Raw genomic sequence first — 12,091 nt, forward strand, 5'->3', positions numbered from 1 at the left:
AAAAAGGAAAAAAGAGGCATGTTCATATGGAAACAATTTTGCCTTAATTGTTTTAAGAGATGCCAAGTTGGCATTCTTGCCTTATAAATACAGACTGTGACCATGAATCAGAGGGACTGTAGTGAAAAAGAAAGAAAAAATACAATATAAGGCTAAAGACAGACCACCCCTCATTTATTAGAAGCCACCATCTCCCTCTCTGGAGTCTATGTTCTCCCTTCCGATACATGCCCACATGACATTATAGACAAAACAAGTAACCTCCTTACCATTTGGAAGCGTTGTAGGCTCCCAGATTTTCAACAGTTTTGTAAGTTCGATCATAAACCTGGAGTAGGGCTCGGTAAAAATGTTATCTATTCTACCATTCTCAAATAGGTACTGCAAGAGAAGAAAAACGATGACAGAAAACTTGGGAGGTTTACATAGAAAGGTGCAGACACAGCCTGCTGATTCAGTTCTATCCTCCTAACATTTTTTGGAGTGGGGTTCTGTATTCTTGGAGGTGATTCTCTTCTCCAGACTGCCTGGCTTTGGGCAACAGCCGGAAAATGGGACTTTTCTTGCAGACTTATGATACCACCTCCAGCCCTATATTCCGCCACAACTCTTGAAGACCATCCCACAATGCTTTCTTACATGCAACATTAATTTGACACATCAGGTATCTATATACGTGTGCAGAAGGGCAGTCTTAGGGACTGGCCCCCAACTTTATCTCTCCTGGGAGACTGGTCAAAGCTTGAGGTTGGACAGCTTCCAGAAGTGCTGTAAGATGTTTTCATTCAAACTGGCTTTGGTGCAAAGGGGGTTTGGTAGAATTATTAGCACACTATTTCCCTGGTGTGCTGCAAGTTCAATTAAATAAATCCACAGCACGCCTGCAACTCTCAGAAAGAACTATTGGCACCACAACCTCAGGAGAACAATGCTATGATAATAAATGTGAATTGTCTTACTCAAGAGTCGTACTATCATTTCTTCCTATAATTTATATCCCAACCACCTATAACCATATATACTCAGGGCAGCTCACAAGGGCTTAAATCACAGCAACAAAACAAATCAAGCTGTAAAACAATGGGAATGATTTTAAAGAAGCAATCAATTTAGAAATGTACTGAGCCAGAACTAAAGAAAAGAAGAAAATGCCTACTGAAATCAAAATGTTTTGAAAGCATGCCCAGAAACAGGCAGTGAAGGGACCATGTGCGCCTCTCTTCTGAGACCATTCCACAAACTTGGTGACATCGAAGAAGCCCACCCACCACACATCTATCAGATGAGAGTGAAGAACCTCAGATGTAGGTTGAAGTTCTCAGGAAGAGAAGAGGCAGAACCTGAGATATTTTGGTCCCAGAAATTTAGGTCTTTAAAAAGGTTAAAGACAACAACTTGAATTAAACCTGGTAACAGACTGGCAATGAGTGAGGTTGACAAAGGACTGGTGTAGCATGAGCAAATCTGCCTAGGCTCAATAAACAATTCTTTTTGCTGGTCACTCTTTAAAAGAACAAATAAGGAAAGAAATATAACACCAAAAGGACAATTACCTGCTGAATTCCAAGGCACAGGTATAAGATGCTGTCAGGGTCATACTTCTCACCATTTGGTCGTCGTACCTCCTGGATAAACTGGCATAAGCCAAAGCTCAGCTCCGAAAAAGAACAAGAAAGGATGTCCTCTTTGAGCTTCACAGGTCGAACTACAAGGAAGAAAAGCACCAAAAGAACATCAGCCTCTTTCACAAGCAGAAATATTTGAATACTCAACTCCATCAGAGTAATTGAGGGCACTGTCCACTCATAAGCAATTAAGGAATTCCTTTTTTTGTTTCCCAAGCTCCTGAACAGCAAGTTGGCAGTCTAAAAGGGAAGGAGAACTACTTTTCCAATAATTAAATGAACCAATAAAAAAGGTGTTGATTCAAATACCTCCCCCTTCTGCAATATGGGGCCTATCTTAGAGGACTGTTGCCATGATAATATATATGAAATGCTTCGTATCCTGAAAGTGCCAAATATTTTAACCAATAACTGCCTACACACTTTCAAACTTGTTTTTTAGAATGGGAATCTTGATGGGAAACCTGCCTGCCACTCTCTGTAAATGATTTTTTTTAAAAAAAATCCAGATATTTGAGGGGTGTAGCTATCTGACCCTTATTGTGGGATGTGCAGTAATACAGCTTTTAATTAGCTACAGCAGCTAAGCACTAGCTGTGCAATAAAGGGGGGGAATGAATTTAATGCAAATAAAATCATATGCACGATCACTGCTGATGACATGTACTGACATCAGAGGGAGAGACCGAGGAAATCTATTTCACTTCAAATGGTGGGTTTCAGAGGAACCTGGAACAGGAGAAAATTTGGAGGTGGCCTGTTGGTAGCTTGTGTGAATTAAACTTAGGTCTCAGGTTTGGGAACATAACAATCTCACCCAAACAAAGACCCAGAGTATTCTGCATAGGCATTCTTGTTGAGCCTATGAACCTGTATCCTGGAATCCCAAATCTCCAATACCCAATTAATTCATTGCAACTGAGCAGATTCCATTTAAATCAATAGGGCTTGTTTCCAAGTAGTGCATTAAAGGAGCAGTGTGTTAAAAGCCATGTCTGGCACACTTCCAGGACCATGCAATACATACAATGAGATCTGATCCACCCATCCCATCCTTCCAGGATTATTCTGCTGAAAGACCCAGGTCAGCTCTTCATCCTCCATGGTTCAATGAAGCATAAAGGAAAGTATTAATTCTTATTTTAAAAAGCATTACCTCCAAATTTGAGATCTCCTTGCTCTTCCTGTGTGTTTTTCCACTGGACCCAGTTCTTCCAGGCGTTCACCCCATACATATACTTGAGACTCATCCCGGAAACGGAACAGCCTGGGTATGAGCTCTGCACAAGCATCCGGGGCTCCACAGCTACTATGGACTTCTTCCTCCCCTGAAGGAAAACCAAAGTGTGTGCAAGGGCCCAACAAAGGCATTGCTTGGCTTAGTCACAGAGGGAGGTAAATGGTTTCTGGACCAAATACACCTCCGGTAAGCCATCTATCTTCGGGATTGGCAAGCAGTGGCCAAATCAGGAGCATCGTTTCTCCTCCTCAAAGTATGCTGATGAAATCAGTGCCTATGGAACTTGATGATGTTTGGGGAATGAAGATCCTGGCCTGCCACTGTCCTTAAATCCTCCCTTGGAAGGGAGAAGGTGACCAAGAAGAACCACATGACGGGATGGGGGAGCAAATGCATCGGAAGTTGCATTACCTGTTTCCTATTCCTGCTCTCAATTGAGACACAGTTTTGTGGGCGAGAAACTAAAGAGACATATGCGATCTCCACACTCCTGACCTCAACTAGGGGCTTTTCTCTGAGAAGGGGCAAATGAGGAAGGGAAACTTTGGGGTGGGGTAGGAGAGAGTCAAGAAGCCTGGGGAAATGGAGGAAGGCCCTTCACCCTGAATACCTCACCCCAAAATGTCGTAGGCTTGTAACAAATAAGCAGCAAGAAAAGCAACAGCGCTCCTTACCCTCCTTTTTGGCTGTGGAAAACCGTCTCTGTGTCTCCGCCTTGCTCGCGCACGTGAGTGAAGACCCAGCCCTTTGCTGATCGGGTCAAAGGAGTCTAGTTTTTAAACAAAAGCAGAGATTTAGTGGGAAAGTTGCAGCAGCAAGAGCTGTGCTGCCAACTGGTACCTCCCGGGATAGCAGGCTGCTCCCAGAACAGAGGGCGAGGGTTAAAAAGTTACCAGCAGCATGGGGGCAAAAGGCCCATAGCACATTCCACACCCAAGAGCCTTTTCTTCTGTGGCTGACAAACCTGAAGGGAAATCAGCCTCCAGGTCCTGCTCCAGCTCTCCTTTGGAGAATTGCCTCGGCTCGGGCTCAGGCTCAGGCACCGTATTTGAGCGTAAGGCATAGTGGTTCAGCTCCTCCTCCCAGCTGTGAGGGGTCGACACTGCTTCGGACTCTAAGTCGCCACTGTATGTGCTGCCTTGGTCTGTAATTGAGAGGGGAGAGAGACAGGTGGTGCTCAGGAAGAGAAGCCCAGCAGGCAGAGACAGAGCACAGCCTATTAGGACATTCAAGGATGTGAGGAGTCACGAGCCCGGCTGCCTTTGGCAAGCAAGAGCCACAGAATTCTACAAGAGTCAAAAGGGAAGCATAGTCCACCCCCATGGCTCAATGGAAAACTGACACCTAGAGGATCTCAAACAGGTGGCTGTCCAGTCTCTGCTTGAAGACCTCAAGCAAGGGAGAAGCCACCTTTGCCCCGTGGTATTTCTTTTCATTGTGCTCTGCTTTCAAAGTGTCTCCCAAATGTTCAACCAAATATTTACCCAGCTGTAACTTAAGAACAAATTAAGATTAGATCTGGTTCTGTCCTGTGGGTCCTGTCTGCTAACTATGCAGAGAAACATTATAAAAGCTGATGCGCTTTTACATGCTCACTCCCCAAGTAAGGTATGAGTGGAGGGGGGTCTCATACTGGGCATGCATATATAATCAGTGCAGTTTTGAAATCAATGCTTCAAATCAATGTGTTTTCAATAGGTTCAGTCCGCCATTTTGATTCAAAATAGTATCCAATTATATCCAAACACAGACAGAAGGCTGCTCCTCAATCTCAGGATCCATCATGCAAAATTTGGTTACGATACCTGTTCACATAGTGAACAAGCTACTTTCCAAAATTATACAGTAAATGTGAGTGTATTTGCTAAGTGGAGCAAGTAAGCACCAACCTTTTTCAAATATCTTAGGGTCGAGGAACAGCTCATGCTCAGATGTTTGAGAGCCTGAAACAAGTGAAGGAAAAAATACAGGTATACCAACACTGCCAGACCAAAAGCACCAACCACCGAAAACATTGACTCTATATGCAACTACCATGTACTAAGACAGACCACTAGTACACCTATCCCACGACTGCCAACTTTGAATAGCAATAGCTTCCCAGGACCTCAGGCAGAGAAAGGTCCTCCTGACCTTTATAGCTGGAGGTGGTGTGAACTGAACCTGGACTTTCTGCATGCAAAGCAGGTGTTCTAACACTGAGCTCAAGCCTGTTCAGGGCTAAGTGTCAGTCAGGATGCCTAATCTTGCCTAATTTCCTTTATTTAAAGCATTTATAAAGCAGCTTTCATACATTATTTCCAGGCATTTGACTTAAATGGGCTAGTGGTAGGCATGTAAAACTTCATGAGGGAGAACAGCTCCTACCTACCCCTCCCATAAAGCTATTTTTGTCCTTCTCCTCCCCCCACCTCAACAGCCCCGACTCCAGATTCCCCTAGAATATATGAGTTGTTGAAAACTGTTTAGTGGCAGAATTGCTTCAATTCGCAAAACTGGAAGGGGGTAGATTACTCCATTTCAATGTGGCCTTCTCTTTGGGAGATTTATACAGAACCCTTCTGATAGAATCAAACGGAAAACCTAACACAGTCCAGAATAAGCCTATGAAATAGAAATCTGGGTGTATAAATACAACTTCCCCAGGAAGGTTCCCTCCCCAACCCCTCCACTGCAGTCACTCTCCCCTCCTCTCTTTCTCCCACCCCCATTCACCAGCTCCTCAGGTTTCCCTTAAAAAAAAAAAAAAAAGCCTTGCACCTCCTCTAGAGTGTTCTTTATCCTTCTCATCCTCTGCGATCATTTCTGCCATCTGGAGGAGATCTGCCTCAAATGCGTTGGCGGAGCTCTTCTCCTTGATGTCTGGAATGGTTTCTATTGCCTTGCCAGTATTCTCCGGGGCAGATGGAACCAACATAGGAACTGGGACCTGGGGGTGGGGGAGAGGTTTGATTTGTGCAGATGAAAAGATCCTATAGCAGGGAACACACAACAACATTTTGTGGGTAGAACACACACAAAGAAGAAGGCTCCATGGGGAGGAGGGCAAGCTAGAGAAATATTCTCTGGGTGATGCATATCAGTAACAAATACACACAACTCCCCTTGCATCCTACCAGCTTTCAAAGCTGTAATTGCCCATCTTGAGCCTCCTCAAACAAGGTCCTTGCCATCTCTAGAGAATCCTGTCTCTGATGGGTTATCAAGCAAAGGTAAACATTTTTAAACTGTTGGCTTCAGTTAAGAGCCAGCCACTAACTGGGTGTAAGCAAGGCCTATCCCATGATCCCTACTAGGTGGAGGCCATGGTTTATTTTCCACCTCTCAGACCTCTAAAGAAAAGGTGGGCAACAAACAAACTCACCAATTTCCAGAGGACCTCTTAGTGCCTCTTGGTTGCTGGGATTTCTTCAACTATGGAAACCCTGGTCTGATCCAGCAAGACAATTCTGATACTCTTTTGCTGGAGTACATAGCATCCCTTAACACAATGATGCCTTTGGTGTTAAGAGATTAGGAAGCTGCCTAATACTGAGTCAAGACCATTTGTCCTCTACTGTTGACACTGACTGGCAGTAGCTTTCCAAGCTTTCAGGTAGGCGTCTCTCCCACTGAGCTGTCCCCAGATCATGAGTGCAATGAACTGACTTGCACTGGATGTTGGGCTTACTTCAGCCCCACCACAGACACTCATGCTGAGACATTCGGCATTGTCCAGGCTGGCCACAAGCTGACCCAATGAGCTCAACCTTCAAAGCCACTGTACGAAAGCCAAGGTGCCAAACACATCACTTACGGGTATTGGCATTCCCAGCGGAACTGGTGTGTATTGGGTGAAGAGGTGGAGAGGAACTGGCACAAACACTGGTACAGGAACAGGCACCATGATTATTTTGGGTGGAACTTCTTCTTCTTCTTCTGTTATGTTAAAAATAAAAGGCATGATCCTTGGAGAAGAGAAGCCAGCTGTTCATTCATCTCTCTCAACAGGCTGTTAACTTTTCTTTGCTAACCACAACTGCTGCTCCTAACACACCACCCCTTTCTACGTGGATGCATCCACATATGTTCTCTGAGACTCCTCTGTCCATGCCATTCTTACGTGATTATTCCAAGCCAGGGAACACAGCAGATGACCAGGCCAGCCTTTGTCAACCTAGTGTCCATCAGACGTTTTGGACTATAACTCCCATCAGTCCAAGGCAGCATGGTTGTAATGCAAGTTGTAGTTCAAAACATCTAGACGGTACTAAGTTGGCCAAGGCTGAAAGCTTTCTTTTGCCTTTTTGTAAACTTAAAACCCTAATAAATACTATTTAAAAAAGAAAAAAGAAAGCTTTCTGCTGAAAGTCAGCTTGATTCTGTGCTGGAATTTTCACTTGTTCATGGGTTGCCATAAACAAAGGGGGAAGATGTGAGTCAAAATTCATTATGGGTTTGATTGCTGGGGCTGCCCTGGTCTCTACTACACTTATTCACACATACAGAAGATGGTTGTATCATACATAAGAAATGCATACATGGGATACAGAAGACCATTTACCACTAATGGTGGGACTTTGACTACAGAGGAAGATATGCCCTCCACGCACTGGGCAATGCCACCTAATTGGGCCTCTAAAATTAAGGTACTACTTTCCTAATGTAAGGACCATGATGTTTCTCTTAACGTCTGCTCTCTGGCTTGCAAAGTCCCAGCATATTGCACTGGTAGAGAATCCACTGAGAGAAATCCAAATAACTACTTGTTTTTACATTTCCAAAGAGAAATATATCATTGCTTCTTTCTCCCTGGAACCTTTAGTGCAAAAGAAGGCTCCAGTTCTAGGCTGACTAATGCCTTGAACAGAAATACTCCCCTGGGTACTATGCACTGCAATATGGTATTGAAGGTCTGTTTTTTAAAACCATTGCTGAATGGAACTTTTTCATCTTCTACAGCTGCATCCAATACGCTCCCCTACTTGCTCACTACTGCGTGATATTTTAGCTGGTCACAACAAAAAGCGCTTACACAAGTTTTTACATTCACATCTCTCTGTCTCCCTCTCAGAACAACTGCACATACCTGTCTGGCATTCCTTGTGTTGCGTATGAGGCTTGCAAGAGGTGGCCTTGGTCTGTGTTATAGGCTTGCACAGTAAGGCTTTGTTCTTGAGAAGTCGGGGAGGCTGGGAAGGAGGAAGCTTCAAAGCATCCGTCTGAGTACTTGCCTGGTTCAGGGCAGAAAATGAGGTACAATAACTCTTTGCTGCCTTTTGTAAATGTCATGCTAAGATCAGCTAGTCCTAGTTACCAGTCCACTAAGCCGCCACTTCTTCCACTGCCTCTACACCTCCCCCTCTACATACAGTGCAAAAGTGCCCAAAGACTTTGAGCAGTGTGTGTGTGTGTGTGTGTGTGTGTGAGAGAGAGAGAGAGAGAGAGAGAGAGAGAGAGAGAGAGAGAGGAGGAAAAAAAATATAAATAAATACTTTACTAGATGTCCCAAAAAATTTCTTGAAAAACTTACATCTCCAATAATTTTTGCTGTCACAGTAGGAACTGCACCTGTTAAAGGGGGAGGGAAAGCAGGAAATTTGTTTGCCGCTCTTCAGAATATCATGACTAGTTCTAGTTTCTGGGGATTACAAAAAGGGGGCATTAAGCAACTTTCTTAGGGCCATGCTTGTTGCTTTCCACAACAACAAAATGTAAATTTGCATAGATGTGTATGTGTGAGAGACACACACACACACCAGGAAGTGCATTTATCGCTGCCTTACCTTGCAAAACATTGTTGGAATTGGCTGTGGGCTGGGCAGCAGGAGCACTGGCCAGGGACACCACGTTTGCTATAACTGGAGTAGAATCCTTCCTGAGAGACGGAGGGGGCCCCACCGAGGACGTTGGTGCCATGGAAAGATTTGCTGGGTAGAGGAAGCAGAGTGAGTTGAAGTAGTGTAATGTGAACGACACAAGTAGACAATATTTATACGTCAATCACTCTATTTCTCTGCAGATGCAGCAGTTAGGTCATACGTACATTTGCACCCCTTAACTATACTTTACCCACTCTATCATACTGGCAATGAAAATAGTTAGAAATGAAATCTCATTGTTGCTAATTGTCAGTGACCTTCCCAATTTAGACCTATTTGAACCATATCACTGTGCATACTTGAGCTTTTTAAAAAATTAGCTTGTTTCGTCTGGTCACAAAATAACACACAATAGAAGATTAATTAAATTGTAGACGTAGTGATAGTCAAACACCTTTTATCTGGAATTAATGGCAGCCTGCTAAGCACATTTCCTTGTGGAAAGTCAATTAAAATGTTCATCGGCCAAACCCTGTTATCTTTATAGCTTTGAAAACTAAAATAGTGACTTGAGTTGGGGGAAAAGGAACTTTGAGCAGATATGACTTTATGCCAGGACTGGATGATTTTATCCAGGATGTGAGTCTCCTTTTTGTTCAGAAGAATACAAAATACCAATATGGCTGCAATCCTACACTCACCTGCCTGGAAATAGCATACTGTCCCAATCAAGGGAAGTGCAGTGGTGCCTCGCAAGACGAAAAGAATCTGTTCCGCGAGTCTCTTCGTCTTGCGGGTTTTTTCGTCTTGCAAAGCAAGCCCATTAGCGGTTTAGCGGATTAGCGCTACAGTATTAGCGGCTTAGCGGGCTTAGCGGATCAGCTGATAAGCGGCTTAGCGATCAGCTGTTAAGCGGCTTAGCGATCAGCTGTTAAGCGGCTTAACGATAAGCTGATAAGCGGTTTAGCGGCTTGGGGAAAGGGGGGGGGGAGGAAAAAAACCCCGCAGGAACTCGCAAGACATTTTTGTCTTGTGAAGCAAGCACATAGGAAATTCGTTTTGCGCAGCACCTCCAAAACGGAAAACCCTTTTGTCTAGCGGGTTTTCCGTCTTGCGAGGCATTCGTCTTGCGGGGCACCACTGTAATAGTCCTGCTTTTTAGACCACACCTGGAGTACTGTGTCCAGTTCTGGGAACCACAATTTAAGAAAGATATGGACAAGCTGGAACATGTGCAGAGAAGGGTTACCAAGATGATCAAAGGTCTGGAAACCAAGCTCTATAAGGAATGGTTAAGGGAATTGGGTATGTTTAGCCTGGTAAAGAGGAAACTGAGATGAGAGGTGATGGCCACCTTCAAATATACAAAGGGCTGTCAAATGGAAGATGGAGCAAGTTTGTTTTCTCCTGCTCCAGAAGCTAGGACCCAAACCAATGGTTTTAAGTTACAAGAAAGGAGATACCAACTAAACATCAGGAAGAACTTTCTGACAGTAAAAGCTGTTCAACAGTGGAAAAGCCTCCCTTGGGAGGTGATGGATTCTCCTTCACTGGAGGAGTATTGGTTGCAATCTGTTCCTATCACCAGCCTAGTCCAGCTAGATTCATGTCCAGTCTGCTGTTCAGTTGAAAGAAACACAAAGGAAGCACCCCTAGGCATGCTTTTTCATTGATATGGGATTTGCCTGTAGCTGATGTCCCTACAGCTTCCCTGGCATCCATAATAGCAGCAGGCCTTCTTTTACCTGTATTGTTCTGAGGTGGGGGTGGGGGTGGCGGCGGTGGAGGAGGTGGAGGTGGCGGTGGATCTGATGCGCACTGCTGATTGCAAAACATCAAAATGCAAAGCAAGTTGCAAAAATGCTTAATTTCCCCTCGCCATTTCAAGGACTCGCCAAGTTTGCCCTGCCTTTTGCAGCTGTCACATTTGGACATCTACAAAGAAGAGAAAAAGAGAGTACAATGTGCATATTGTTATTTTTAAAAAGTAAAAAAAAAATATTGTTCATACATATCTGACTGCTTTTCTCAAATGACTTTCTTATTGTAGTTTGTTTGCATCCTGTGAACAATCCTGCTGACACAAATAATATATGGCCTCCATGCCACTGAGGTCACCTAAGCCTCAAGTGTCAGCAAAGGATCCAAAAGTACCCTCAAGCTACATACCCACTCCTTCAGAGGGATCGTAGCCCCATCAAGAGCAGGCAGCCTCCCATCCATCCACTCTAGGAAACCACCCACTAACAGTGCTGCAGTCTTATCTGGAATGAGCTTCAGTTTGTTGGCTCTTATCCAGTCCGTTACCAAGGCAAGACCATCGGTCCAGCACATCCACTGCCATCCCTGCAGATGTAAAGGAGTAGAGCTTTTGTGTCACCAGCATATTGCTGACAATGTACTCCAGAACTTTGGATAACTCCACTCAGAAGCTTCATGCGGAGGTTAAACAGCTTATGTAAGGAATTAAGGAACTGAAGATTGCTTTGAGGCCCACCAATAAGGCTGAAGCAAGCTCTGAAACCCCACATCCAAACTCAATACATCTGTACAACAGATCTCACATAAGAGACTTGCTTTCTATCTAGAATTTTAATTTTTAAGACATGTTTGAACTCCAGGGCAGCTTACCTGATAAAACAAAACTGTGAATTTTGACATGCAGTCTTCTGAACAGAACTCTTCCACCTTGCCCCCAAAATGATTCTGAACCAGCTTGGGAGATGTCTGCAAACAGTAGCTGCACATCTTACAGTGGTTCCCCCAACGTTTGGCTAAGTCGTGCTTATACAGCAGCTTGCAGCCTGGAACAGCACAAGAGAACAAACAGCAATCAATTAAGATTTCCCCTCTATGCCAGTTCTCAAAGTAGGACAATATACACAAATAACAGGCAGCACAGACATCCCTTGTGAACAAAGCAGCCACAAGCAGTAACATATGGCTACTGCCTAAACACTACTTTGTGACATACTGACTTAAAAATAAGCAACAGGTTATTTTGCCCTTGTAATTAACAGACTAGCTCCTCAATGAATTGGATAAATTTAGATCCCAAACCATGTGGTTTTACAACCCTTGTCAAAATGTAACCTCAAATTCACATTTCGGGATTGAGGATTGCTAAATCCTCAATAGAGCCCTGTTCCTGTGGCAATAGGAAGCTCCAAGGTCTTGGAACAAAATGCCTTGGGACTGAAGTTTGAAATACACAATCCAGATCTGTCCCTTCTTACCCTCACTACAGAATGACTTGTCAATGCCTGAGAATCGCACAGTCTCTTTGATAATCTTCTCAATCTTGCAGTATTCACACATCGACATGACACAATTTATCTTCTTATACTCATCGCAGCAGGTCTTGCCACAGAACTGGAACATTTTGCCCTGCAATTAAGCAAGAATACTTTGGTCAAACTGAATCC

The 12,091-nt window shown here is 44.0% G+C and overlaps 1 protein-coding gene across 10 annotated transcripts in view; it reads right to left on the reverse strand.

Annotated features, from left to right (window-relative positions):
- Nucleotides 1-12,091, reverse strand: part of ZMYM4 (zinc finger MYM-type containing 4) — a 54,685-nt gene that overhangs the window by 5,668 nt on the left and 36,926 nt on the right. For all 10 annotated transcript variants that reach the window (XM_081018282.1, XM_081018284.1, XM_081018291.1 and 7 more), the window contains 14 exons: nucleotides 11,903-12,053; nucleotides 11,298-11,470; nucleotides 10,412-10,601; nucleotides 8,631-8,774; nucleotides 8,378-8,415; nucleotides 7,934-8,078; nucleotides 6,662-6,783; nucleotides 5,626-5,794; nucleotides 4,755-4,808; nucleotides 3,830-4,009; nucleotides 3,540-3,634; nucleotides 2,782-2,953; nucleotides 1,554-1,705; nucleotides 270-381 (listed from right to left, as the gene is read on the reverse strand). In XM_081018282.1, the coding sequence (XP_080874408.1) occupies nucleotides 270-381; nucleotides 1,554-1,705; nucleotides 2,782-2,953; nucleotides 3,540-3,634; nucleotides 3,830-4,009; nucleotides 4,755-4,808; nucleotides 5,626-5,794; nucleotides 6,662-6,783; nucleotides 7,934-8,078; nucleotides 8,378-8,415; nucleotides 8,631-8,774; nucleotides 10,412-10,601; nucleotides 11,298-11,470; nucleotides 11,903-12,053 (1,897 nt within the window). The remainder of the gene's footprint in view (nucleotides 1-269; nucleotides 382-1,553; nucleotides 1,706-2,781; nucleotides 2,954-3,539; nucleotides 3,635-3,829; nucleotides 4,010-4,754; nucleotides 4,809-5,625; nucleotides 5,795-6,661; nucleotides 6,784-7,933; nucleotides 8,079-8,377; nucleotides 8,416-8,630; nucleotides 8,775-10,411; nucleotides 10,602-11,297; nucleotides 11,471-11,902; nucleotides 12,054-12,091) is intronic.

The sequence above is a fragment of the Podarcis pityusensis genome (genome assembly GCF_964106645.2).
Source record: "Podarcis pityusensis genome assembly, chromosome: 8".
NCBI lineage: Eukaryota > Metazoa > Chordata > Lepidosauria > Squamata > Lacertidae > Podarcis > Podarcis pityusensis.